Here is a 27885-nt window from a genome sequence, read left to right on the forward strand (position 1 = left end):
ACTCCATTTAACAAAAAAATTAGCAGTCTAAAGATATTTAAGCACACATAGAAAGTACTGTATTGCAGAACTCATGTTCCAGGCAAACTTCTGGATTTAAAAAGTGGAAATAGAAATTCTGTAGGAATCTCAAGTAGTATTTCCAAAAATCTGCATTTGATATGACAACTCCAGCTCTGAAAATGACTGAGTATTGAATGCTCAGAATTTATGGTTAAGGTTTCCTTTCTTCCTTCCAAGAGCTGGGGTAAAAACATGCCCTGTTCATGGACTGAAAATCCACAACCTTCAGGAAACTGGGTGAGGTTAAACAGAATTATCAGCCATGCTGGTAAATACATAATTACAGGGAGGAAAACAACATGCCTCTTCTAGATTAAAGTCACAAACAGCAAAAGGTGTCATGGCATGTAAGAGAAAATTCTTTTGTAGATAACCAGTGTTAAAGGACAAAAATGATAAGAAGAAAGCAACAGTTTCATATTAGCAGGATATTAATAATATCCTGGTATCTGCACTAATCTCCTGTGCTCTGCTTTTTGACATATTCATACAGTGTCAAGGGAAGTTGATGAAGAGCAGAGAGGTAAAGTTTGTGCATTGTGCTAAATAATTCAATTGAGTAAACATCAAAATGGACAACAAGGAACCCAGACAGATCTCTCAGTACTGAGCAACTGTGGTACAATAGCAGGTGATGTTCAATGTTGATAAATGTGAAGTAATGTACTTTGGAAAAAACTATTCTAACTGCAACAGGACACAAAAACAGGAGGGCTCGGTGGTGTTCCAGATTTGCATTAACATCAAACCTTTAAAGACTTCAAAAAGCATAAAGAAAAATACATTAATCCAGGTTTGTTAAGCACAAAGGCACTACTTTACTCTAAGAAACCTTTAAAATCTGCACAGCTGGAAGGTGTGATGGTTTATAAAGGGACTAAAACATTTTTCTGTTCTTATTTTTGGCATTCCCTATCAGTCTTCACCAAAGTATATTGGACTAGAGTACTCTCTCAACACCTTCTTGTACTATCTGAAATGGATTTGTTGCTCTCAAAATCAGACTTTTCTTATTTGTTATTAAATACTGTCATTACCTTTCTGTGATAATAATAATAAACTGCAAAATACTAAAAACAGTATGTACAAATGCTCATGCTTTCCCCTCCTCCCATCAATACAATTCCATTTATTTTTCCTAAATACTGTTTCCCTTCCAATGCCTACAGCTCTTGCATACCCAGACAGAAGCTTCACAAATTGGAAAGGTTTCTTTTCTTTGGAAAAAATTGGTTCTACTAGATTAGTCCAGCTCTACATATAAAGAAAAAGTCAAAAAGTCAGAAATTACTTCTGGAAAAATACCACCTGGAAAAATGGTATCCTGTGGGAATAACTTCATTGAGGTCAAAATTTCACTTGTGGATTCAAACAGACAGTTAAAATTTTACTAAAAGGCTTTTCAGAATCAAAGGAAGGAGAAGATTTGAGATCAGGCTTTTAACTGGAGAAAAAAGACTGCACAGCAGACAATTTCTACAAGATAAGTGGAATGCAGCAAAACTTTCATGAAGTTGCGTTTTTTTTTTCCCCTCAAAAGAACTTACTACTATCTTCTGACGATGAGGTTTTGAATTTTGAGCAGCAACATAAAAATGAATAGCTAGATATGAAACCTAAACCTAATCTGTGAGCTCCAGCCAGAGTCTGTGACTCTACTGGATGACCCAAATTATGCAAGGAAGCAAATTCAATTTATATTCCTGATTCACTTGTATGGTGCAGGCTTAGCATTTACTGTTACATGAATTTTATAAATGGTGTGTCCAGTTATTTGCCTCTGCTAGAAACCCACTGGAGCATTTTCATTATATGTATTACACTCAATGAAATTAAAGGATGCTCTAACATTTAAGTGCCATCCTATGGGGATACAGAGCACTTAATTGTCAGCACTTTTATTTGGTTTTGTCAATTCTCTAAATACATAAAGTACAACACCTGCTTAGCTCATGCCTTCTCCAGGACATTCCCTAAGAATGGAGTTTATGTAGTTTGGGTTTCACTGCACTCAGGTGTTTTTTAGTTCAGAAGGAGTTTATATTTGTCTACAAGACTACACTGTAAACATGATGACAACATCTCCATCCCAGAAAGCAGAAAATAAACTAACTTTATAGTGGTTCCTCTAGGTAAAAAATGAGCTATTATGTTAGTGTGAATAAGACTAATAGAAAATTTAGAACCCAATAAAATGGTTTAGATTTATATAATTTTTCTTATTTTACAAAATATAAATGAAATATAATTTGTCTTATTTTACAAAATATAAATGAAATATAATTTGTCTTATTTTACAAAATATAAATGAAACTTTCCTACCCAAAAGCAGCACCACTCTATAATACTTGAATTGCATTCAATCCACTTTGTAATTTCTAGATTATACCTCTCTGTCTTCTAATGCAGATGCCCAAGGTAGTAAATTTGCAGGCAGAAACTTTAAATTTTAGTAATGAATATATCCAAGTACCATGTGTGTAGAAAATTAAACTGAAAATGCCCTATAAAGAATTTATAAAATGTGCAGATTTTTTCATCTGAGACTGTTTGTGCAACCTTCAAACCAGAGGTTCCTCTAATCCATGATATTTCCAATGGCTGCTGCTGGGGGTAGAGGGGCTGTATTTCAAGGTAGGACAAGACAGTGAAGCACCTCAGTCTAATAAAACTACTCACATTCTGTAGAGATGAAATCAGAAGGAGCTTGAGAAGGCCACTTTCCTGAGAATGCTACACACCTCATGGGGAACACTGAGTGTCATGGTCCAGGTCAAGCTCCTTCTTTTACCTCATCATGCCCATCTGTTCAGAGTTAACTATTTAGGAGCCCATTTTCTGCTGTCTCAGTAATTACACAACAGAGCCCCAATGGTAATGAGATGCCAATTATGCCTTTAAAAGCAGTTCTGTGTTTGGTGACAGAATAGCAGTTGGAGAAATTAAGTTAGAATAAGGAATATTAAAAAGAGCGGTGCAATGTTAGGATTTAAGAATGATGCATTCTACACTAAAATAGAGGCAATTTCTTTCTCCACTCAGAATAAAAAAACATAAAAGTATATTCTTATGGTAAATAAACATCAACAGCTATAAACATTAAGGTTAAGAAATATGAAGAGACAGGATTATCTATTTTTGTGTACATATATACAAATTGTTGCATATATCATTGAAGATGATATATGGGAAACATGAAATCTACACTACCTAAGGAATTTCAAGCTCCAAATTTTGAATCAAAGTACAAAAAGGAAATGTCTCCTTTCCAGGCTGCTGTACTACCTGAATCGATGCTGAGGATGTTGCTTACACCATCTGGTGCCTCCTCACCTCTAGTACTGCTGTGCAGATACAGACACACTTACTGCTGTAGAACTGACAATTTTTGCAGTTTTCTCTCTATATACAGCAGTTGTGTTGGCCTGTCTTTAACCCATGAATGCCTTAGTTGTAAAGATGGCCACTGCCAGGCATCCAAGGTTTTACTATATGCACAACAGACTTAACAGGTAACAGCTAATTATCAGGCAAGATAATTTCAGGCAATCAGCTCAGTTCCTTAAAGAGAATAAGAAAAAAACCCCCAATTTCTATTGAGGTGTTAAGCTGCACAGAAATTGAAGCACAGCAGAAGGACAAGAATAGGATTGATTAGAAGCTATGATATGTTCACAGATCATGCTGGGAATCTCTGGTAAGCACAATGCTTCTTTAATGCAAATCAATAATGACAGTCTGACGATGGCCCTTGAGAAAGGAAGTGCAATCAAGCTGCTGCTCCAAAAGACAGAGCCAGTCCAGCAGTGAGCTCACGGGCTCTCTCTTCACAGCATCTACAGGAGTGAGGAATTCATCTGACAATTAGAGCAGTTCAAATGATTTTTGCTGTTAAGTAGGCTGTGAAATTCAGGAAGGTATTCTGGGCTTTGCTTTATAATGGCACAATTACTCATTGACAGAGCACAGTGGCACCATTGTGGTGAGCTGCTAGCAAACATCAGCCTCACGAGCTGCAGATGATGCACAATTTGAACAGAAGTTGTAAAGTTTCCCCCAGATTGTCTTGGGACCTTCAAAAATCTACTTTCAGAGCCATGAACTTTTGCAGTAGTTTTTTAGAGAAAGAAGTTAGAGAAGGAAGGCATGTATTTACCTCCTATCCCCCAGTCTTAGATGCTCATCTGTAATCACATAGGCCTCGCTCACCAAGGAACAGTAGGTGGGCGGTAATTTTTACAACGTTCACTCATTTATTTCAACACAGCATCTAGAGCAATTGGAATTGTAAGGGAAAGGAGAAAAGGAAGCAAACCACACTTCTGTCTGAAAACAAGGATTTCTTAAAGCTATTTCACTGAAATTCCAAACCTTGGCACACCGCTGGCAGGGAGCTCCACTCCTGCAGACCAAGGAACAGGTGGGGAGGGACGAGAGGGCTCACACTGGCACTTGTGAGGGACTCACGGCCATTAACTGGCCCTGTCCTTCTGTCCCCAGACCTGATTAAGTGTGGGGAGGAGCAGGAGTCAGGAGGGGCAGCTCTGACACCACTTCAGACAGGTGCAGTGGGAATGGTTCAAATCAATTTGTCGAGGCCAGGCCCTTATATTGTGAAGAGTTGTGCAAAGAACGGCGCAATGCCCGAAGCAGCTGGAAGGAGCTGAAAGCTTTCTAGGACAGCACTGACCCTGATCTCTGCACACCATGGGTCTTCACTGAAGGAAAGAGGCAAGGAGAGAGCAAAGTTAATTATTACCTCAAGGACTAAAACCCGCTCTGTGTGACTTTTGAGGCTCAGGGCTACAGCTTCCCATTGGTTTTTCCAACATACTACACCAGCTTTCATCTGGTGAGGCTTCTAAAGATGCCAGATGACAGTCAGTCAGACACTCAGCTTCACAGGAAATTGTGTTGCTACCAAAAAAACACATTTTCTTTAAAGCAGGTACTTTTTTCAAATCCAAACACAACCAGACAAATAACTAAAAAAAATCACAAATTAATATATAAGTACTTAAAATTCACATGGATAAATCATCCTTGGAGCTCAACTGAGCATACATTTCAGATTTTGTTAAATGGAATAAATACCAGTAAGTTGTAAAAATGTCTCAGATGTTATTACTTCTGCATCTAAATTTAGAAACCTAAGTCTTTAATTTTCCATATAAATCTAAGCACTTTCATCTTATGATATGCTTAAGACTCTTAGCTCCCCATAACTTTATAAATGTAGATATCTAACCCCTACTAAGGAAAAACAACTTTCCATGCTTCTAGTGCTTACATCAAGTATAACTTAGTTTGGAAATAAATTTCCCTCTCTGAGGAGCAATCATATAAATAAAATTAACATACACACATTTATTCACATTACACACATAAAAATTACATTTTTAGTCCACTGCTTTATCTTATGATCTTAAATTTTAATGATTAACTTTTTTTTTTTTAATTAACGATGTTAGATAAATATCCTACAATAACAAAGAATGAGAACTTTTTCTGTGTTGGCTTTATTATTTAGTGTCAAATCCACCAGACCATTTCAAAAGTACCATAAAGAGCCATCCACAAAAACTTATGCCTAAAGAGGCATGCATATATACATATATATATATATATATATATATATATTCTAAAATATATAAATATATAACGGCTTTAAGCATTTTTTCTGAATTTTCTTCAGATAACTTAGTCTTGTTGGAATTAAAAAAAAAGAAATTAGGCATTTCAGCAAAAAGTATATATATTAAAAAAAATACATATATTTATGCATATATGTCTCTGTGTGTGTGAAGAATTCTTCCTAGCTTACATGAAGATACAGTTTACAGCGAAAAGAATCTATACACAGAATAACTCAAGCCAATAGAAAAATCAATCCAATATGCTAAAAATAAAGCATGCAGTCTAATGAATCCACTAGTGCTGAAACATCAGGAATAAAGTTTGAAGTGTAAAGATTAAGAAGTACTACATGGCTGAAAAATACCAAATACAAAGCAAGATTGAAATGAGCATAATAAGTGATATCCAATCATGACCAGAGACCAGACCATGACTTAAGAGCATAAAACAGAATCATCTCCTCCTCATAAATCTGTTGTAAGGACTCATGGTATTTCTAATTAACTGCTCCATCAAAGCCTAAAACAAAAAATAAAAGGCAAGTGACCCTCTTCTCATTTCCCATCCAAGTCACTTGGTTCATTAAACACTTACATTAGAGTGAAAAAAGTCTGGTGAGTGATTCATTCATTTATCAGATGAAGAAGAAAATACAATTTGATAGCTTCCCAGAGTCTATCTATCATCATGTTAGGGAGGGATGAACAGAAGAAAAAAACTGATGACAAGAATATTAAGAGTTAAGAATGTAAGGACAAACGTGCTGGAGGTTAAGAAGAAAAGAGGAACCTAGAGGTAAAATGGCTCCCTGTGAAGCCATTAATCTCAGAAGTTAAACCACAGGCACAATTTCCTACGACTGTCTCAGCATAATGGATTCATTATTGCTATAAATACTGTTGATGGTGATGCTCTGCCTTTACCATGGGCACTTGGGAAGAGAGGAGCTGGGGTGACTTTCCATTCAAAGAGGGCTCAATGACAAGGATAGGAATAAAAACTAAGAAAGGCCAATAATATGTGTTAATGCCCACAAGCAACCTATGAGTCTTTTGCAGACCTGAAGCGAGCAATCCCTTTTAGGATCCTAGGCACCCTATGAAACAGAGATTTACAAAAGATATAGGATCTTCAGGAGGGAAAAGCTCTGGAGCTTTAGAAATAGATAGAAAGAACTGAGGTCAGAAGTCCATCTCACCTTTGGGGAATTCAGGATATCTGAACATTGTGTATTTGAGGCCAGGTAATCTATTCTCCTACAGAGAGCTCTGGGGTCCAGGGCTTTATAGGAAAACTGTAGGCCAGCAGCTATGTGTGCATGCACATGTAGGTATCTATGTGTATGCATATATACATTAATGAGCTTCTTTCTGAACTCAAAACTGAGCTTGGCCAAAAAGCTTTCTCAGCTACTCCAGGTTTTCCTACTGCTCTGTGCTTTAAAAGAAGGGTACAATTTAAAGACACTACATCTACTTCTACATAAATAACATATACACATAGTTAAAAATTACAAGCAGGCACTATGCTGGGAATTCTTTTCATTTGTTGAATTGCAGGGAGAAATCTGAGGGCAGTGGCAAAAGCTACAAATAAATTTTTCTTTCCAATTAGTTTCCCAACTTCTTAGGAAGTCAATAGATGAAACTGGACAGTGAGCTTCTAACTGTAAGGAGGAGCAGAGCAGATATCTGTATCCAGCTTTTGGCATTTCACACTAACCACGTGAACTTGGAACATTCAGACAGCAAAATCAAAGGACAGACAACACAGAAAGCCAGCACAGGCAGTAGCCATATTCATTCCTTGCCCACACTTCTCCCAAAACAATGTTTTTTTACTCTAAATTCTTCTTTTCCCACATTGTCAATGATACAAGAAAATGAACATCCTTACTGTTCCATCACCGGACATAGAAACTAAAAATGAAGATGAAAAGATGTATTGTTATTCCACAGCATTACTGAAGGGCTTCTTCCTACCACTCACCTTGAGCTCCTGCGTGCTTGCCCCACACTCATGTCTCTAGCTTGCAGCTGCCGTCAGCCTCCAAGAGGTGACTGCTCAGACTAGTCAAATCCCAGACAAAGAGAAACGGAGACATGCAGAAATGCCAGCCAGGTTTGTACTTTTAAGTTAAAATCTGGCCTTTCTACTAATACAGAAATTGTCTGTAGAGAATTGCAGCTAGCTGTGAGGCTGTCTCCTTCAAAAATGCAGTAGGGATAGGACGTATCCCACAAGACTGACTTGAAATAACAGCTACACAAGAAAGAAGGCAGGGAACTGTATGGCAGCCCCGAGGCACTTCACAGCAACTGTGTACCAAGATTGCTGCATCAAATACATTGCATTTTTAAAATGTGTCATGATTCCTCTTTTTTGCTATGTTGAAAGAGATATGATTGTTTCCCCTTTCAGTAAAGACATAGGCAAAAAATTTAATAACTCTGTCTGAACCTGGTTCTTGAACTGTTTTTGCTCCTTCTAATTTCCTGCCAGAGTAGGTAGTCAGTTTGCAAGGTGACATTTGCAGAGGCTCCTTATGGATTGATTGGCTAAACTGCTGGGAAGCCAAGAGAATTCACACAGAGAACGACCTTGGTTTATTATAAAGTCAGACCTGCTGATGCTGCCATGCGCCAGAAAAGTCCAAGCATTCCCCGTGCATTTCTCAGAGAGGGCCACTGATGGATGCAGATCACAAGCAGGACAGCAAACAAGGCTGGATGAACTGCAGAGTTCCTAAAAACCCTTGAGTGAAAACTCAGGTCATGCTGCTGCCTACTGAGCGCTAGACAGGAAAGGAAAAAAGCAATCTTTTCCTGGAAGACATCCTGCACAGCAACAAAGAGCTGCTTGGAGGGTGACAGTGACTTCAGGCAATAAACGTGCAGATCCCCTCCCTTTGTGAGCATTGGGAAGTTCTCCTTCCCTATCATCACCTCCCTTTCAGACTTTGTCAAGAAAAGTTCCAGTGCTCTTGGCATAGTTCAAACTTTTAACCACTGACATACCTACTCCTCCATCCTTTCAGCCTAGTGGCACTTGCCACATTTGCATTTGGTACAGAAAAAGTAATTGCTCTGTATAAAAACATCTAACATGGATTATTAACTTTTTGATTCTACCAATAACAGCCATTTGTGCTTTAAGTATTTCTCAGTACAAAGAATCATCTCTGTGCTTTGAAAAGACAACAGATGCTGAACTGCTTGCGTGGCTCTGGACGTGTACCACATTTCTGGTTTCTTTCATTTCTTTAGCTTAAAGAAACACATTGTCAAAAGACAAGATTTACTGGTTTATTTTTTGCCATTCACTCCTTTCTAAATATTGCCATAATATAGACATCCTGAAATACACAGCAAAACATAACTCATCAAAAAGATCCCTCTGGGAGTTGCAAGTTATACATACAAAATACATGTCATTTCTAAATTATAGTCCCTCCTGCAGTATAAACTCCCAGCCTTCCTGAACCAATAATGCTATCATTGAAGAATTTGTTTGATTACTTTGAAGCAAAATACAGGATTGACTGAAGTTGACAGAGTTACTCTCTGATTTAACTTAATCAGATTTAATCATGGCATGGAAATCAAACCTCATGTTTTTGTGAGGTGTTTCATAAAACTGTTCATAATAGCACACAATTAAAAAAATCAGTCATGGTTTATGGCTCCATGTATGACTTCTCAGTTCTCCCAAATATTAGGGATCAACTCAGGGGTAACTCAGGGAGCTTATAAATCTAGATCTTCTTTTCATAGAGTTTTGGAGGAGCAAAGTTTTCATAAGCTTTGAAAGAAAACAGTTGAAATTAGCTAACAAATATCCCCAGATGTCTTCTGCTGTTTGAAACTGTCTTCAAGGGCACTACTCCTGTCTTCATGTGTTAGATGAAGATTACTTGTTAACACATGCCCCTGAATTGGCTGCCTAAAACTGGCAGGTTTTAATAAAATAGTGACTAGGCAATTATTCCCCTAAGAAGTTAAAATGTCATTAGCTTTGTCTCTGCTCACAAAACACAGACTTTGTTTAAATATTTTAAACAAATATTTAAAAATATTATTATACAATTATAGAAAGTAATATATTGTCAAGATGGTTTTATAAGCTTGAATATTCAAATAAATGTTCCTAAACACATATGACCACACATCATAGAATAAACCAGTAAGCTCACTCACAAACAAGCTGAAATAAATTGTACAGCCATCAAAACTTCATGGATAATTATTAATCCGCAATATCCAACTTGCTATGATTTCCTGGCAAAAAAACCACCGTCAACAAAGGAAAAATCCTTTTTGCTGTTCAGTTAAGGTTTGTGAAAAAGAGGCCAGTTTTAACTCTCACCAAGAGAGGGCAGTGACATATCTCAAATTATTAGAAGATCCCATTCAAGAGCCATATACCTTTATAGCAGGCATGATAGCAAATAATCTCTGCAGACATTTCATTTTAAATTCTGTGGAGCATTCAGCTGATGCTGTATTATTTTTAATTAACACCCTCCCACCCTTGAGTAAGTGTACTATAGTGTTTGGAGAAAATAGAAAGAGATTGTGGATAAAACTGTGAGTCCTTATGAAGTAAGATGATTTTTTTTCTCTTTTTCAAGCAGGTTTTTCAAAGCAGAAATACCTGTCTTCTACTATGAAACACTTTAACAGCAGTGTGTAAGCTTTATTTTCAGTTTTAATTGACTTCTCCAGAAGGTGAGAATTTTACCATCTAGTTCTATCCCATACTTGCTATTCTCTCAAACCCCAAAATGGCAAGTCAGAGGCTTTTTTTTGTTGCCAAGTCTTAAAGATGTTGTTACAGGTAAGCAGCTGTACTATGCTGCTCAGGATGAGTGTTTTTTTTTTTTTAAAGGAGGTGAGTATACCCATTTTTTTGCTCAAGGTTATCTCAAGACTCGGCTTGTGAAACCTAAATTGTCCTACTCCAAACCCTGTAATTAACATGTGCCTTAAGTCTATTATTTTTGGTCTCCAAACAACTGCAATATCTTCAAGTTCATGGCCTCTTGCACAGCTACTGCTATCCCCAAAGTTCAAAAAATGCAGCTGACAAAAAGTCAGCACCTTTCTCTTTTTCACAGCCTTTCAGAGAACAGATGTAGTCCAGAGGAAAATTTTTTGTCTTCTAAAGAAAGACTTTGGGTTTATGTTCAACAGAATTTAAGAGCAATCACACACAAAACCTGTCCAATCTGAAACATGGTTGAGTATGATTTTCTTTGCAATTTTCAAGGCATCTTTCAAAGGTATGGAAAAGAGAGGGAAAAAGAGGGAGAGAGACAGACAATTCCTTTTATCTATAGTCATTGGAGGTTTAGAGCAGTTGGAACTCCTTTCTGAAAGTGAATTTAACTAGATCAGATGCTTTTACATGGCTTTTTCTCAATTTCTAAGCCAAATGGAATGAATAAGAAGACATGAAATTAAATAATGACGAGGACAAACATTTCTTTAACAAGGTATCATAACATTCTCTTATTGATATTTTCTTCATTGATGTTTTAATTTCCTCTTGCAGAAATAATTTGTCTCAATATGCTAGAGTGTCACAACAAACTAGAAAGCAGCTTCTAATTACTAATGGAATGACTGACAATTTAGAAATTACAAACCTGTTAGAAAAGAGCTTAGAAGGAATATATAATGGGAACCAAACAAAAAGATTTGGAGGAATTGATCTGTAATAATTATGGAGCATCATGTTACATACCAAGCACATTAGAGAAAAGGGGATGAGGTCCACTGTCTGAAAAACTTCAACAGAATTTGTTATTTACACTTCCTATCATGTCTGCCATCACATCCCATAGATACACCCACACCCTGACACCTCTATTGTAAAAGCAGCACAAAAATATCCACCACAAAATCAGCTTGGTGTTGAATTCACTCCCCTTCAGACTGAGCAGAAAGGCTTCAGTATGTACAGATGCCCAAAGCATTTGTATTCAGTGCACCAGTCCTTGTTTAAGGCAATCTATTGGTGGCCTACAGTCACAGAGCACATAAAGATTATTTTCTCATGTGGGAAGATATCCATCACTTACTTGGTCTTGTCATTCTTGCTTTCCTGCAGACACAATAAGTAGCAAAGCTAAAAGCAAGCAGGGTGTAAGGTCTTCAGCAGTAAGGTGAGTAGAGAGGACAATAACTTTCACACACTGTTCTGCGTACAGCAAGCCCCAAGGCCAAACAGAGAAATCAATTCAGCTATCCAGAATCAACTGCATCAAGAGACACACTGAGACTTTACTGGAGATCAAACGAGCTGTGAATTATTCCAGTCTTTCAAACATATTTGGAGAGGCAATTTATGACCATATAGATGCTGTGGAAATCCAATTTACTTCAGTCTATACTTGACCAAAAGTCTGTCCTTCAAAATCTTTCTGCTAGCATCTGAACATGCTGGCAATCCAAGTTCTGTGGACTGAGATTTACTGGGTAAATTATTTCTATGTATCATTACCATCATAGAAAAAATAGTTCACCTTATCTGTGCCATGATAAAAAACTGCCACAGATAATATAAAAATCCATTCACTTTGGTTTTCCAAATTGTAGCCTCATTCTGGAATAAATTTTGTGGAATTACACCCACTGACTCCCAGCACTAGCTGCCATGTCTCTGTGAACAGAACTGCTCTGATATTAGGCTGGAGCCTCTCTCTAACTCAAAGCTTAGACAACCTCCTGTAACCTTCTCTGAGCAGGTTTTCTGGAGTGCAAATGAACTTTTCATCTTTTCTAAGGCATTGCCTACACCCCTGCAGCAAAGCACACAATTCTCAGACTTTATTCTTTGCTAAGGAAACATCACTTGTGACGCACTTTGCGAGAAAAGCAGGCTCCAACCTCAGAGGCAGAACTTGTAATTTGTGGAAAATAAATGAAATGAGGCAGCAAGAAACACAGCCACAGCAGCAGGTCTGGATGGCTGGTCCAGGGATTGCAAGGCAAGATAGGAAAACAGTTCATAAGGTTGTTCAACCACTGTGGCATGAGTGGAACTGATACTCCATTTAAATAGCTTATAGATATTCTGAAAAAATGGCATTAATTGGCACTGTTCCAGGAAGTGGTAGGAGTGGTTTAATAATAGATTTATGCTATTTAACTGGATCTTAATTAAAAGACTTATTTTCTTACTTTATATTTAGACAAATATTTGTCTCAAGTAATATAATACACAGCTTAAAATAAACTGACGAATGGGAACTCAGACATGCATATTCAATGGGAGAATCACACATTTTATCAGTAGTTTATACATTTGGAGACCTAAGAGTACCTGAATTATAATTCAGAATACAAATGTTTAGAACACTGAAACCTTCTAGAGCCAAACTGAGGCAAAACTAGCATGAAGGCTTTCAAAGAAAATGTATTATTTTCAAACACAATCAAGTTATAATGCAAAATCAGTATAAGTGTAGAGAAACTGAATGTTGCATTAAAATATTCATATTAAACACTTATGGCTCATTATTAAGGCACTCCATTAGAATGCATACTTTAAATCAGATTTTTATGATCTCCAAGTACATTATTTATTATAGAAGTGTGTTTAAAACAAACAAATAAAACCCTAAAATCAAATCCAGCATTTCAGAATAAGAACTTTGTGATAAGGTTCAGAAGCAGGCTGGTTGGGCACTGATCAGGAAAATATGCTAAAGCTTCTAGCTTAAATTGAAATTATATCAACTGAAATGTTGTTTTGGTTTTTTTTACTCCAATATATAAATTTTGATACATTATGTTGCATTTTTCTAAACCAAGTAAAAAGAAAATTATATATATGAACTAAATTAATTTGAGCTCAAATTTCAACAGAACACTGGCAGTTTATCCCATTCTATCCTTCTATGTTTACACAAAAAAGATATTTTTTCCACTGCTACACTTCAGGAAGAAATGTCTGTAATATTTTTCATAGGTTTTGAGAAATGGAGAGAAGTAGTGTTGGAATAATGATGAGATTATTTTCTAACTGACTTCTGCCACAGGTGCTAAACATACTTTTCTTAATTCCTTAAAACATGTTTATCCCCATTTGCTTCCAGCCTAAAGAGTTTCAAAGCTGTGTGAGTGCATACAATTTCCTCAAAACCCTTATTTTTTTTACAGTGGTTCTATCAAATAAAATTAATTCTGTTTATCAAAATGAAAACGTAAATTGTTTGAGACCTCATCCATTTCACTTTTTCTATTACTCTCGCTGCACATTTTAAAGCAGGAGTACATCATGACAAGAACATTTATTATTAAAATCTATTGTAACTTACCCTTTGATTAAGGCATTATATCATAACTTTAGAACAGGCAAAAATCTGAGCACTGTAATTTTAAGGCTGAATCATAAAAATCTTCCAACACTATGAAGGTACTATAAATATTATGAAGTCATTGAAAGCTTCATCATCCTCATTTTTATTATTTGCAAAGATCTCAAAAGGTACAAAGAGGTGTCCCCAAACAGTTCCACAGAGGTAACTTTTTATCTCTGGAAATCACTTTTATAATTCTTTTAATTGCAGGATACAGCTGTGACCACTTTAGGGGGAAACGCATCTCAGCATTACCATAAATGCAATATTGAGACAAAATGACATCTCACTTCTGCTCCTGAAGTTATTTTAGCAAAGAAGACTTAACTAAAAACTTGTACTTTACAAATAGATTTATGCATAGTAAACTCTGTCACATTTTGAAATATATGAGCTGAGTTATGGAGTGGGAAACTACAGTACATTATAAACATGATACAAATCCAAACTGAAGCCACAGGGGTGGTTCTCTCTGTCTTCTCAAATGTCACCATTTATTTCTTATTGGTCTTAAAACCACCACAACTAATCAAGATTTACTGTACTTCCAACTGTGTTTTGCTAGCAACACTGGAATGCAATTTCCACTCTCTGATGTGTCCTTCCTGCTCTTTCTCTGTAGCAACCATTGTACCCATGCGCATTTTCTGGTCCAGCCCAAAGATGAGACTCCCCATGGACTCAAGCTGTCCTCTCTGGTGGGCTGCACCTGCTCTCATCAGGACACAGCTGACCCTTGACTCTTTGCCAACACAACACTTTCTGACTCTTGCCTATAGATGTGTGCATCCTTCTGATGAATTTGGGAGCTTCAGCAGCTTCATGGAAGTTTTCACATTTGTGCCTTCTGTTAGTCTTCTCCTACAGCTCTGAAGGCTGGGGGTGGTAGATATTACACACACACCATACATATAAAAATAGATGTGTAGTGGGTGTTTTCAGTGGAAATCTATAATCACCATTTCCCAATCAGCTTATGACCCGTCTAGCTCTTCTAGATCCCACAATCGGCATGGGGAGGACTAAAGGGATTAAATGTCTGTGTTTGGATTCTCCCTCCTTCAGTGGAAAATCTCACTGAATATTTATGGCCCAGAGGTAAAGGTCTTTGGGCTTACCAGGGTTCTTTAACTCATTGCAGGAAAATAGTGCCTACTGATATCAAAAAATTATCATTCAGCATCATAGTCAATGAAATATATTCTTTCCACAAAACAAATACAAAAAAAAAGAAAAAAAGAAAAAAAACAACAAAAAACCCAACTAAACAAAAAGTTTCAAACAACCCAACCAAAAAACCAAAATATCCCCCCAAACCAACCACACATACACCCAAAGATATCTCCACCACAAAACCTCCAAAACAAACAAAAACCAAACCAACTTTTGACTTTGATACATATAAATAGTCAATTTCTAAAAAGACACATTTTTATGGTTTTCTGCTAATAGAGTAACTTGGAACAAAGAGATCTTGCTGCAAAAAATGTACTTTAAATTTGTACCAGCAAAGTTGTGATTAATATGAGCATTCTGGGCCTTTCAGATGCACTACAGGGGCTCATCCTACTTATCAGTCTACAGACCACAGAGACTTCAAGGAGAAGCCCTCCAAAAAACATGCAAGTTAGAAACAATTTATTGAAAGGTTGGACCAGAAGTCCAGCCTGGACTGTTGTACAATTCTATCATATATATTACCGTGAGATATGGTTGGCAGAATGCAGCAGGCCATATAATTGTGTCAGTCTTGGCTTGTGGTTCTTTAAGACAATTTATCAAATGCAAATCCTGTGAAATGGCCCAGGTGGCCAATAAGGCTGATGGTCTTATTGGGCATCCTGCCTTTTTCAGCAATAGTGTGGCCAGCAGGACCAGAGCAGTGATCCTGCCCTTTCTACTCAGTGCTGGTGAGGCCACACCGCATGTACCAGGTTCAGTTTTGGCCTCTCCCTACAAAAAAGACACTGAGATGCTGGAGAGTGTCCAGAGAAGGACAGAAAAGCGGGTGATGTGCTATGAAAAACAGAAGTGTTATGACTTAGGGAGCTGGGGGTGTTCAGCCTGGGGAAAGGAGGCTCAGGGGAGACCTCATCACTCTCTACAACTGCCTGAGAGGAGGCTGCAGGGAGATGGAGGGTGCCACTGAAAGGATGGTAAAGCACTGGGACAGGCTGCCCAGGGAAGTGGTGGAGCCACCATTTCTGGAAGGGTTCAAAAAGCACGTAAATGTGCTGCTTGGAGACAAGGATTGGTGGTGGACTTGGCATTGGACTCAATGGTCTTAAGGGTCTTTTACAGCCTCGACAATTTTACGACTCTAAATCTGTGTAGATCTACTTTCACACACTATGGATTAAGATCTGGATTACAACCACAGATATGTATCAGCCCTCCCAATGGTTTGTACTGAGCCCTTAAGTCTGCAAACTGAGCCCTTCACCACCCTCAAAAGTCAAAATTTAATGACCCATTTCATACTATCATCACTTCATGCCTCCTGTTAAAAGAAGCAGTTCAGTTTTTTAACATTGCTCTCGCTTGTCTGCACGGTTTTCCAATTATTAGGAATTTTTGACTAGGATACCCAGATTGCATACAAATTTGGGTGGAAATATATAACTTACCAGAGATATAGTTATTATCTCCCTCTTCACATGACAAATTAGCTACAACACCCTCATTCTTTTGGATTAATAGAGGGTTAAATACACATTACTTTTTCCTATTCCTGGAAAATATATGTTTGTTCCAGTTAGAAGCATTTCTGAAATGAAGTAATTTTCACCAGATGATAGCCTTGATTGAAAACAAAGCAGCTCTAAAGAGAAAAAGACAAGCATTAAAAACTTTAATTCTGAAAATAACCTATAATTAATTGAGAGTGTCCACCTTAAAACAAGTAATTCCAAGTTGAGCTAAGTGTTTTATCCTATTAATTTCAAGGATGATGAACCACATTCTTGAAGCAGCACCCACTGAGTATTCTCTTAAAGGTGATGAGAAGTCCCTAATGGGATTTCCAAGATCACACAGAAGCATTACTGCCTGAGAGGTCAATGAAGCATTAAGTCCATTCTTAAATAATACACAGTTCCTTCTGACATTATTCAAAATGTCATTTTTGAGGCACTTCAAAGTTTCCAAGCACTTCAGATCTCTGAAGAGAGTTACAAAGCTAATTTGCTCAGCGAAAGCATTTGAGGATAAAATTCAAAACTTGCCAGCCAGTCCTGCAGATCCATGTTCTTGAGTAGCTTTCATAGTTACTCAAGCAGAAGAAAAAGCCACTAAACCATAGGAAAGGTATTTCAAAAGTGGCCCAACCAGTCATACTGAAAACTGTAAAAGGTTCTGCCAGTATCAAGTTCAGAAAAACAAAAGTGATCTAACCCCTTGGCCTAGTTAACTGTGAGCAGTTCAAGAGGAAAAGAGGAATCCAAAATGGAGGAAAAATATTTAATGGACCCAAATCAAGTTTTACACACTACATAAAACTGATCAACATACAAATCCAGTTTTTTTTTCCAATGTAGATATTAAAAACCCACCATACAATTTCTGCTATTCAAAATTTTCCAGGAAAAGAAAAAAAATCTCTGCTGCAAAAATGACTGAAATTCTGCGTCATTCTTTGCTCTTATGTCCATTTTGAAGCACCGAATAATCACACAGGAGCCTCTGTGGTTAGGCACTTGCCTAACAGCATCAACAGAAAACAGGAGTTGCTGTTCTCAGGTTTTTTTAATTATTATTAATTTTTGACTGATCTTTCTCAAGTTTCCATTGTCATAATAAGATATGAAAGGAAATTAAAAACACAGTTTGAAAGTGGAAAATATTTCTCCTGTTCTTTGCTGTCAAGACAACTATATTTTCTGCAGGAGATGGGTAAAACATAACCTCTTTTCCAGATGAACAGAAATGAATAAAATGCATGCAACTATATAATTTAAAGAGCATAAAAAAGATTTGTCTCCCCCTGATGAAAGCAATCAGTCAAAATAGGCAGTTCCCAATGCACTGAAAATATTTTTCAGTAAGAACATTCTTATCAGCTTTGACAGAACTGAATATTCTGAGCAAAAGAGAGACGAGCTCATCCCTGCCAAAACTGTGAAGAGAAACACTACAGAGCACCAAGGTCCCAAGGGGAATTTCTGCTTGACATCAACACTTCTCTGCAGGGTTCCATTGCATTCCTCCCCTTCTTCCATCCTGCATTTTCCCTTTCTCCCCACACTGTTCCTAATGCAGGAGCATGCCCCTCTTGACTCCAGAGTGCCGCAGTTATTCAGAGCCTTGAAAGACTCATATTTTTCAAAATAATCTATAGCCCTGTAAGTCACTGTTAAGGGCCATCCAACCTGTGAGCTGGAAACTGGATAAACTCAGATCTTAATTATTTGAGAGGAATTTTCACTGAGCACTTATCCTTATTGTTCTAGACCAGGGGCTCTTGACACCATTAATATTACAGGCTAAAATTCTCTTTTTTACAACACACTAGAACTCAGCAGACATGACTAACTGTTCTGGTAAGAAGAAATAGGTGGGATAACACCTGTATAGCTAGCTTACTGTGCTTGCCTTGGGTTCGTGGGTATTAGTTTGGAGTTTGACTTCTGGGTCATCTTGGTCCTACATCTGATCCTGGCTCTTATGGATTCACGATGGATGTTTTGCTCCACAGGTGAATAATTCATGTGGAATGTGTTGAGTTGTAGCAACTCTGCTCTGCATTTATCAGAATCATGACTTGAACCTTTGTCTACTGTGTCCCTGGGGCAGCATCCACCAAGCCACCAAATCCATCTCTGGCTTCTTTACTTTGCACTTATCACAAGTAATGAAATATTCATCCAAAGAGCCCAGGATCAGGGCAGACAGCTGGACAATCCAGCACAAAAATTGGATTTCACTCCCCCCATCTGAATCAGAGTCCAAAAGCTGATAAATTCTCCAAATGGTACACTACTGATTACTTTGAGTCAGTCAGCCTCTCTCTCTGCATCTTCAGATTTTAAAAGAAAATGCTCCTTTCAAAAGAAGAAAGAATTTTTTTTAAAGACCTTTAAATCTTTTTGAATTCAAAAATACAATTATGGACGGATACTTTAATTTCTTTTTCTGTTATAGTCAAATACGCAATTTGTTTGGCTTTTAATCTAAGCAGAAGTACAGTTCCAAGTAAAACACAGTTCTCTATTAACTCTAGTTTTATTGTGATGGCAAACAAATCCTCAACATTTTGCAGCCAAATTAAATTTCACTAAGATTGGACAAAAGATTTGCAGAAGCCACCGGAAAGCAAAGTATCAGTCACTGTGTCTTAATCAATTTACTGCATAGCACTAAATGTAGGGAGGAAATGCTACCCATCAGCAGGCTTACAGCAAAATTTAAGTTCTGTGCTGAACGAGAACAGCCAGTCTTGGTTCACCAACATATTTAATTACCTCTTTACTTTTAATATTAAGTAGCTCATTTCATTTCTAGAAGGGTGTTTAATTATTTAAGGTTGCTTTAGAAAGACCATCATGGTGGTGCTGTGCCAGGTCCACCTTCTCCATCAATACTAGAGATTGCAAAGCAGTTAGACACAGCAACTTTTATTTCAACTCACTAGAAAATACACCATCAATAGTGTCTCTCTAAATCACAAGGATGTCTTTCAGTCACATCATAAATTGCAGGTCAACCTTTAGAAACATCTGCACAGGTCACAGCTTAAAGCATCAGGAGGTGATACAAATATATTTTTAAAGTCACATTACACAGCTCTACCTTGATCATGCTCACAAAGAGACCAGGTGAAACCATAATTTACCTCAAGTGGCTTACCAAGAAGCTAACTGAGAAGGAAATACTTCATATGGTCTTGGTTATTGGATGGGGTTAGCTAGCAAGCGTTGGCAAAGCTGTATAACTGCTCTTTTTGCCTAATGCCAAAATAATGGATATAAAGGATGCAGAAAATAAGTTTTAACTTTGAAAGAATAGAATTCAACTTCCTGAAGATCAAAATATATGCTTGGAACATTGCTCCATGATTCAAGTGTAAGAAAAAAAATATAGCATATTAGAAAGAAATATCACTACTGTGATCAACAAGTCTTTTCAGATGAAGTGGAAATAGCAATTGTTTTAAGAGAATGAAAAAATGCAAACCAGCTTTCCCATCTCTGAACAAATAGCACAACTACCGAGTGTTAACCCTTAATTGTCTGTGAAATGAAAACCTGCATGCATTGACTCTGCAGGGAAGGTCCTGCAACTTGCACTGGCAGAAGCAGAGAGGAAAAATGTAGAAACCTGTTAGATAGGTTTCAATCCCTTTCACATGAGATGCTTGAAAAATCCTTGAGACAATCAAATCAAAATGCTTTAAGACTGAACCCTATAATCCTAATGGACAAATGCAGATGGCTCAAAGCATCCTGGGTTACCCTGCTGCCCCACCAAGGCTCCCTGCTTTCCTGCAGGCTCACAGCTCTATCCTTCCTCCAAGGCATCTCTAGCTGTCCTGAACGCAAAGGAAACCTTGCCATGGACATCTTGGTGCAGACAGGAATTGATGCAAGAGCCTAGTACATCATCTTGCTCCCTCACTGGGAGGAAATAACTTAAAACATCTTCAGAAGAGAAGAGAAACATGCAGGAGGAGGCTGGTGTATGCTAATATGGATAGGGAGCTAAAGCAAAACACATCACCATCTTCAAATGCCCACCTGTGGTAGAGAAAAGCAGTGGGGGAACAGAAAGAAAGTCCTCTAAACTTCAAATGTCAAACAGAGCCTTTGAAGATGAGCCCATTCTGAATTACAAGGAGCACTGTAAGAAACATGAAAACCACTTTATTTCTGCAGTGCTGTTTTCTACACCACTGAGATGTAAGACAGTACTCAGAGCTATCAGCTTCCTTTTGTTCATTTGTTTGTTGGATGGTTATTCACGGGAATGGCAGCTTTTATTTCAGCAGTAGAGATAAAAGTATTGCACCGAAATTTAAATGTCAAAGAATACATACTCAAATGTCAAATACCAACAGACAAATGCCAACAGAGAAATGTCAGAAATACACCCATGTCTCCCACTGCATATAACTACATCTGCACAAAGGTAAGCCACAACATGGTGTGTAAAAGTGAGAGTTTTTCTTCAGTTCCTTTGGGGTTGTAATACTACTGGTGTCAATAAAATCAGTACCTGGCAGCAGTCTGAGTGTATTACTCCAAGTACTTGGCTCTGGCAAAAAGTGCAAGCTAACTGATCCATGGTCTGCAAGGTGATGGATAACATTTACAGTCACAAGTGTACAAAACTGCTATTTCAGGCAAATCCCACTCCAGGATTTGCTAACTTGTCACTAGGTGACAGAGCCCAGTACAATGATCTTTCACAGGGATTCTCCCACTGCTTTTCAGGTATGATAGTAACCCATGAAAGATGAAGGAGGGGATGTGAAGATAGTTCTTCTTAGATACACGGCCTAATTTCACCAAATAAACCAAACATAAACATGGATTCTATGTGTATCCTAAACTATTTGCTTTTTTTGAGTCCTGGGAATAATCACCTACGAATATAAGTGAACTTTTCAGTAGTATAAAGGACTCCAGAACCCAAGCAGAACAGATTTCAAGCAGAAATTCTCTTTGCAATTCAATTTTCTCTTGAGAAATTCAAGTGCATTTTAAAATCTTGCTTTTTTATTAAAATCAATTGACTGTTCCTCAGGAAAACAAAATAGCAATTCTTTAAACAATTCACTTGGTTGGAATCTCTGGTCCCAATGACTTCAATGGGCCTTTTGTAATGATTTTACCCTTCATTATCTCCTATAAAAGTACTTGAAAATATGTTGATTAGGGAAGATGCATTAGCTTAGAAATTTCAGTCAGTCTGCTAATTGCAGCTGCTTCTACTAGGGTTGAGAAAAGAAAAGCTTAGGTAGTTCTGCAGTCAGATCACTAAATACATGAAAATCTGAAGTGTACTTTAATTAGAGTAGTTAACAAAAAATATATTTGACTGCTGTAATTATTGTGATTTGTTTCCAACACTAGTAGCTCATACACTGTAAAGTAAATCTTAATCCAAGATAAAAAATGTGAATTTTTGTCAAATAGTAAACTCCCCTAAAAATTTTCTTCTCTGTCTCTGAAGTGATTGTTTTGAGAACCGAACCTTGTTTTTTTAACCCTTTGACATTCACTAGAAAATAATTTGTTTTCTTACTCAATTTATTGCAAAAACTGTTTTCTCACTCAATTTATTGCAAAAATTTGAAATAATTATTGGAATTTTTTTTAAAGAAACTTCTAAGAACAATTATCACATCTCATAATATATACAGAGCATTTCTTCTAAAGAAATTCTTTTCTGTACACCTCTTTTTAAAGGTTTCTCTGGATTATTGAGTGCTGCTTAGGAAACAAAAAATGAAACAGTTTTAATCTGTTCTGCTCTGGACCGTTTTTTCTCGTTAACCAGCTGCAGTGCATCACACAACTCTACAGAGATGCATTTGCTATTTTTTTCAACAGGAAAATTTTATTATAATATCTAAATTTAATTTTAAATGCTCATCTTGGCAAATGTAAAGAAAATCCCACATACTTTTAGTATTTAGTATATATTTAGTATTTAGTTTAATTTTAAACTTTGTTTTTCTCCTCAACAGGATTGTATGATGATGAGTTTCATCACCTCATTATGTTCTGAGCAAAGCCCTACTCTCTTTGACCAACTCCAAATCCATTTCCCTCGAAGGGCAGTTAATGTCTCTTTGTTCTTGAACTATCATAAAGAGCAAACAAGGAAGGTTTCAAAAGACCTGTTTGTGTTGCCCCATTGTTTTACACAAGTTAGGTGTGATCACAGTCATTAATATCTGCTCTAAAATCAAACTCTACCATAGCTTAAATTAATAGTACAATTCTAAACACACCATCAAAAAAGAGTTAGAATAGCCAGGAAGTTTTTTGTACTTCTATATTTCCAAGATCTTTGTGCGAGTCTCTCTTTCTTTTCTATCTTTTTGGGAATGAAAGAACACAGCTTAGTGCTTCACTCAGGCATTCACCCAGACAGGCCTGAAGTCAAAAACAACCCAGTCAAAGTCAACCAAATAAATTAAATGAAGAGACATAGATTTGTCTTAGGAAGGCAGCTCTAAGGAATAAATAGCTCCTCAGTGCATAGCATGGAAAATAAATCAAAATATGTTGAAACAGACAGAATTTAAATGTAAGGGAATAAGGACTTAGCCAACATTCTGGTCTCCAAAGACTCTCTGTAAGGTACCTCCAAATATCAACCAGATCCAGTTCTGTCTAGTTTCTGAAGCATCTGTCAGGACCTCTGCACAAGGCGGCATAACTATAGGCCCATGTGTACATTAGGGTATTGGCAAGAGATGAAAGAGCACAAACAGAATAACAATTCTGATGGATAGTGGAGGAGAAAGTTCAGTTTTTAGACACTTTACACTTCTTATTTATCTCTTCCTTCTTTCAGCATACTTATCTGTTGCTCCAGAAGGTATGCAGGCAAATGATGCACTTCATCATGAAGTGACACTTACACATGGACCCACTTTACATATATTAAGAAAACACTCTCATTTCCTTTCAATCACTTCATGTTCCTCCTTTAGAAAACCCAGTACGATGTGATACACTAAATGTAGAGATCTCAGAATTTTTCAGGAACTATATCTTTGAAGGAGAGTTGCTCCTGGAAAAGTCTATTAGTATTTTGTTTACCTGTGAAGTGCCATATGATTTTTGCCATACCAGATGAGCAGTTTTTCAAAGTTAAGGCTATTCATTGCAAATAGAGACATGTTTCCACCATTTGTTACACAGGACTTAAATTTAGTTTTAAACTGGCAAAACTCACATACCAAGAAAGAGTAATTCTGCTGGACATAAATGCTATTCCCTGTAAAAATGTAAGTCCTTTGGACTGTGTCTGGCAGTTGAGTACATAACATCAACTTATTCTGTAAAAGTTAACTCCTATTAAAACACCACGTATTTATTTCATGAAGAGGCTATAGAAATGTTATCTATTCTACAAGAGAATTTCTCTTTCCATCGCTATGAATTTTAATCATCTAGCAGGGGGGGCATCCCACTTTGACCAAGTATCAGGGACCAGTCTGGGTGCTCTAAACATTATTCAGTGTAAGATATGCTATTTTGGACAGGGCTTGTAAGGGTTAAAAACAACAGCTTTCACTGGTCTTTTGGGACAGTCCATCAGCAGCTTAACACATTCTGCATTACAAATGGTATCTTGATCAACACAACCTGCTCCAAGACCAATTTGAAATCATGAAATAGATGACCATCTCAAAGTTCAAAGCTTTTCTCTTATGTCTTACTCCTTTCACAATACAGAACACCATGTTATCTGCCGCCAAATGCTTTTCTATTAACATGGAACACAAGAAAGGTTTTGAAAAGATCAGCAATCTCTTATTTGAATACATGTAGCCTCACCTTGCGGATGCCTCTGCCAAGATCTTCTCCATAGTTTGTCCCCAAAATTTCAAAATGCACATTGGGATTCCCCCCATTTTCTGCAAATTCCAGTTCTCCAGTCAAGCCATTTACTCCACCCTATTGGAAAAAACAAAAAGGAAAATTGACTGAAAACTTCTAAGTGAGTAATTGTAACAACTTTTAGTTTCTTGAAGGTCTTCATGCACCAGCTATGCAGAATAAATAGGTAAATACCAGAACTAGGACAGTTTTCCAAAGACCATGGTTCCCTAAAAATTCTGAAGCTTAAATTATTCCTGCATCAGAATGAAGTTGTTCCCAGAAGAATTAAACTCAGCAATGCTAAGCAGAGTCAATACAAACAAGCCTTACTCTTAGCATATTTGCTAAGACTCCAATTTTTGCTCTTCGACCCATCAGCATGTATGTATGGACACTTCAACTCCAACAAATTAAAAAAATAAAAACTAGTTTTTTGCAAAGAAGTTTAGTGAAAGCAAAGCTAAACACATACAAGAAATTGCACAAAAATGAGTTATGTTTGTTGACCTTTTTCCCCTCAATTGTTTCTCCCCCATGAAAGACTTCCTCATGAGGGCAGGCTGAGGTTTAGACCAAGTTATGTGCTTTTTGAGCTCAAAGTATGTGATTTGCACAAATGAAGAAGGGATTCATTCAAAGTCTAGATGAATGCAGTGATATTTCTCTTTCCTCCCAATTATCCTGTACTAAGAATACATGACACGAGTAACAAGGCAGCATCTCCTCAAGCTTGTTTTAATGTTTCTACAGTTTTGCTGGAAGGGGTTAAAACACTAGAGATGAAACACTGGAGTGAATAATCCCCACAAAGAATTAGAGCTGAAAGGGCTATAAATGCCGCAGCCATACTAAAAATCTATTCCAGAGTAAATTCAACGTGACACACATTTCATCTTTGTATAAGAACTGTGATGACCTAAACTATAAAATCAACAGAACCATGTGAAATGCTGATAATGAAAACCTTTACCCTTCAAAAATTTCTTCAGTTTACAGATTGAAGGGAAAGTTGATGCTTAGCCCTCTCCCTCGAAAATAGAAAAAAACCAAAAAACCAGACCTGTAAAAAATATTTTAAGAATGTACAAAAAAAAAAAAAAAAAAATCTGCCTCTGGTGTGAAACCACATGAAATGCATAGTTTTGCCCCAAAACATAAGGCAAGAACTTTGCAGTTGTGATTGTTGTTTCACCTAGGAACTTTTCTATATAAACTGGAGAAACTTGCAATATGAACTATCTAGCTAAGCACATGAGCCTTGCTGAATCATATTAAAAGCTCTATTCTTAAATCTTCAGTCTGGACAAAATCCAGGAAGGAATACAAAATTTGCATCTCCATTGCAGATTGCTCTGAAATAACTGAATGTTCTTTGACTTTTATAAAACATTACTGTGATTGTAACAAAAGTAATGAAATTAATCATTGAGACGATAATTTTAGAATTTACTAGACTACTAGAAACTAGTACTATCAGGGAATAATACATAAATAACTACATATTAAAATAATAATAAAAATATTATGATAATACAACTATTTTATGAGTGCCATTTACAGTTAACACCAATAAAATACCCTTTGTATATACATAATTAATGATTTGAAAAATATTTTTGATAAAATTTTCTTTCTATAGTATTTACTTTTTTATTCTGTACTAGAAGAAAAATAAATTTAAAAAAAGAAAGGAAAAAAGCCAATAGCCTGATTAAGGGTACATCAAAACAGACATTTGCAGGAAGACTTTGGCAATTGCAAATCAGAGAATTTCAGCTAATGTTGTGGTTAGCAAGACACTCTGATTCCTTTTTATCTTGACTACTATACTGCACTAACCAGACCTTTGTGGCTCTCAGACTGGGGTTAGCACACCTCTGACTGGTCCACAGTAAAGACAGTGAACTTGTGTTTGCCCGCACAATCACTTGAAGATATCTTTTGGTAAATAACTGAGTAACACAAATATAAACCTTTTACTCCAACTCAAATTTGACTTCATCCTACTCGTGGACCAGAAGCCTAAACCTGTTCCATATACCTTTTCTCTCATAGGTTCTTATCTATTTTTTGAATCCCTAAGGCACAGTTTCACAGAACACTAGATGGAGAAATGCCTGTGAAGTGTCACAGACCTGTACGAGTTGGGATGCCCATCTGATTGCTCAAAGCCTCCATCTGGACACCTTACCAGATACCGATGTGGTTATATTATACTGAATATTTCCTATAGGAAATATTGCTTCCTAAAACTTTCCCTCACACTGGGTATTAAACCTGTGGGTCTGAGGTAATTAAAGTCTGAAAATCAATTAAATTGGTATAGACAACCTGAGCAGTACCATGATGTAAAGTGATCCACAAGCAGAACTTGGAAAAAGGAAGGGGAAACTGGAACAAAGTGGTAAAAGAAAGGAAATATTCAACAAAAAACATTACAATTTCTTCACACAGATGCTTTGTACAGCAGAAAATAGAAATGAAGAATACAGGATTTTCAATCTAGAAAATTTAGGTGACATTTTGTTCCAGACTGAGAGCAGTCCCAATACTTTAAGGAACACGGAGTTAAAACGTAAATTATTTTCTGAAACTTGGGATAGAATTTAAAATTGTAACAAACTTTTAAATTTACTTTTATAACCTTTGTCCTTATTTGAGTAAATACAATTAAAAATAACTCAAATAATCATTTAACCTCAATTATACTTGAAGTAATCAATCAATCGATTTCTTTAGAAAACACAGGATTCTTTGGAAATATATGTCTCCTTACATACAGCACAGGTTAACAGAATTACCTAAGATGTTTTGAATTTGATCTCTATCCAGAAACTTTGTATGAGTTTGTTTAACTTGATTTTTAAACGGCTGCAATTGTCAGGGCAAGATACAAATTCCAAGTCCATCAGCTTTATTTGTCTGGAATCCAGTCTTGACCACAACAACATTTTTTCTCATTTATCTGCTTTGGCAATCTATCCTTCTTTGAAAATTTCTCATTTAGCAGTGTCTTAATCAGAGCTCCCTCTCCTAGACTGTGTACATATAAAACAGTGTAATAAGAGCTCCCATCAAAATGGGAATGCTGCCAGCTTGGGAAGGGAAGAGGCAGAAAGACAAAACAGCAAAGAACCATCCATATAATAGCAACAATACTAAATTTATAGGAATTTCTTGGAGGTCTTGGTTTCTCCTCCCTGTCTGGGACTGATCTTGTTGAACTTGCAGGCCATGCAATCCTGAAATTGCTCCCCACTGCTC

General features: G+C 36.9%; 1 protein-coding gene across 3 annotated transcripts in view; it reads right to left on the bottom strand.

Annotated features, from left to right (window-relative positions):
- Nucleotides 1-27885, bottom strand: part of GRID2 (glutamate ionotropic receptor delta type subunit 2) — a 679111-nt gene that overhangs the window by 171532 nt on the left and 479694 nt on the right. For all 3 annotated transcript variants that reach the window (XR_010027765.1, XM_063156612.1, XM_063156611.1), the window contains exon 8: nt 24577-24696. Coding sequence is in view for 2 of the 3 variants with exons in the window: in XM_063156612.1 (XP_063012682.1) it covers nt 24577-24696 (120 nt within the window). In the remaining variant the exon portion in view is untranslated. The remainder of the gene's footprint in view (nt 1-24576; nt 24697-27885) is intronic.

Source organism: Melospiza melodia, chromosome 5 (assembly GCF_035770615.1).
Source record: "Melospiza melodia melodia isolate bMelMel2 chromosome 5, bMelMel2.pri, whole genome shotgun sequence".
Classification (NCBI taxonomy): Eukaryota; Metazoa; Chordata; class Aves; order Passeriformes; family Passerellidae; genus Melospiza; species Melospiza melodia.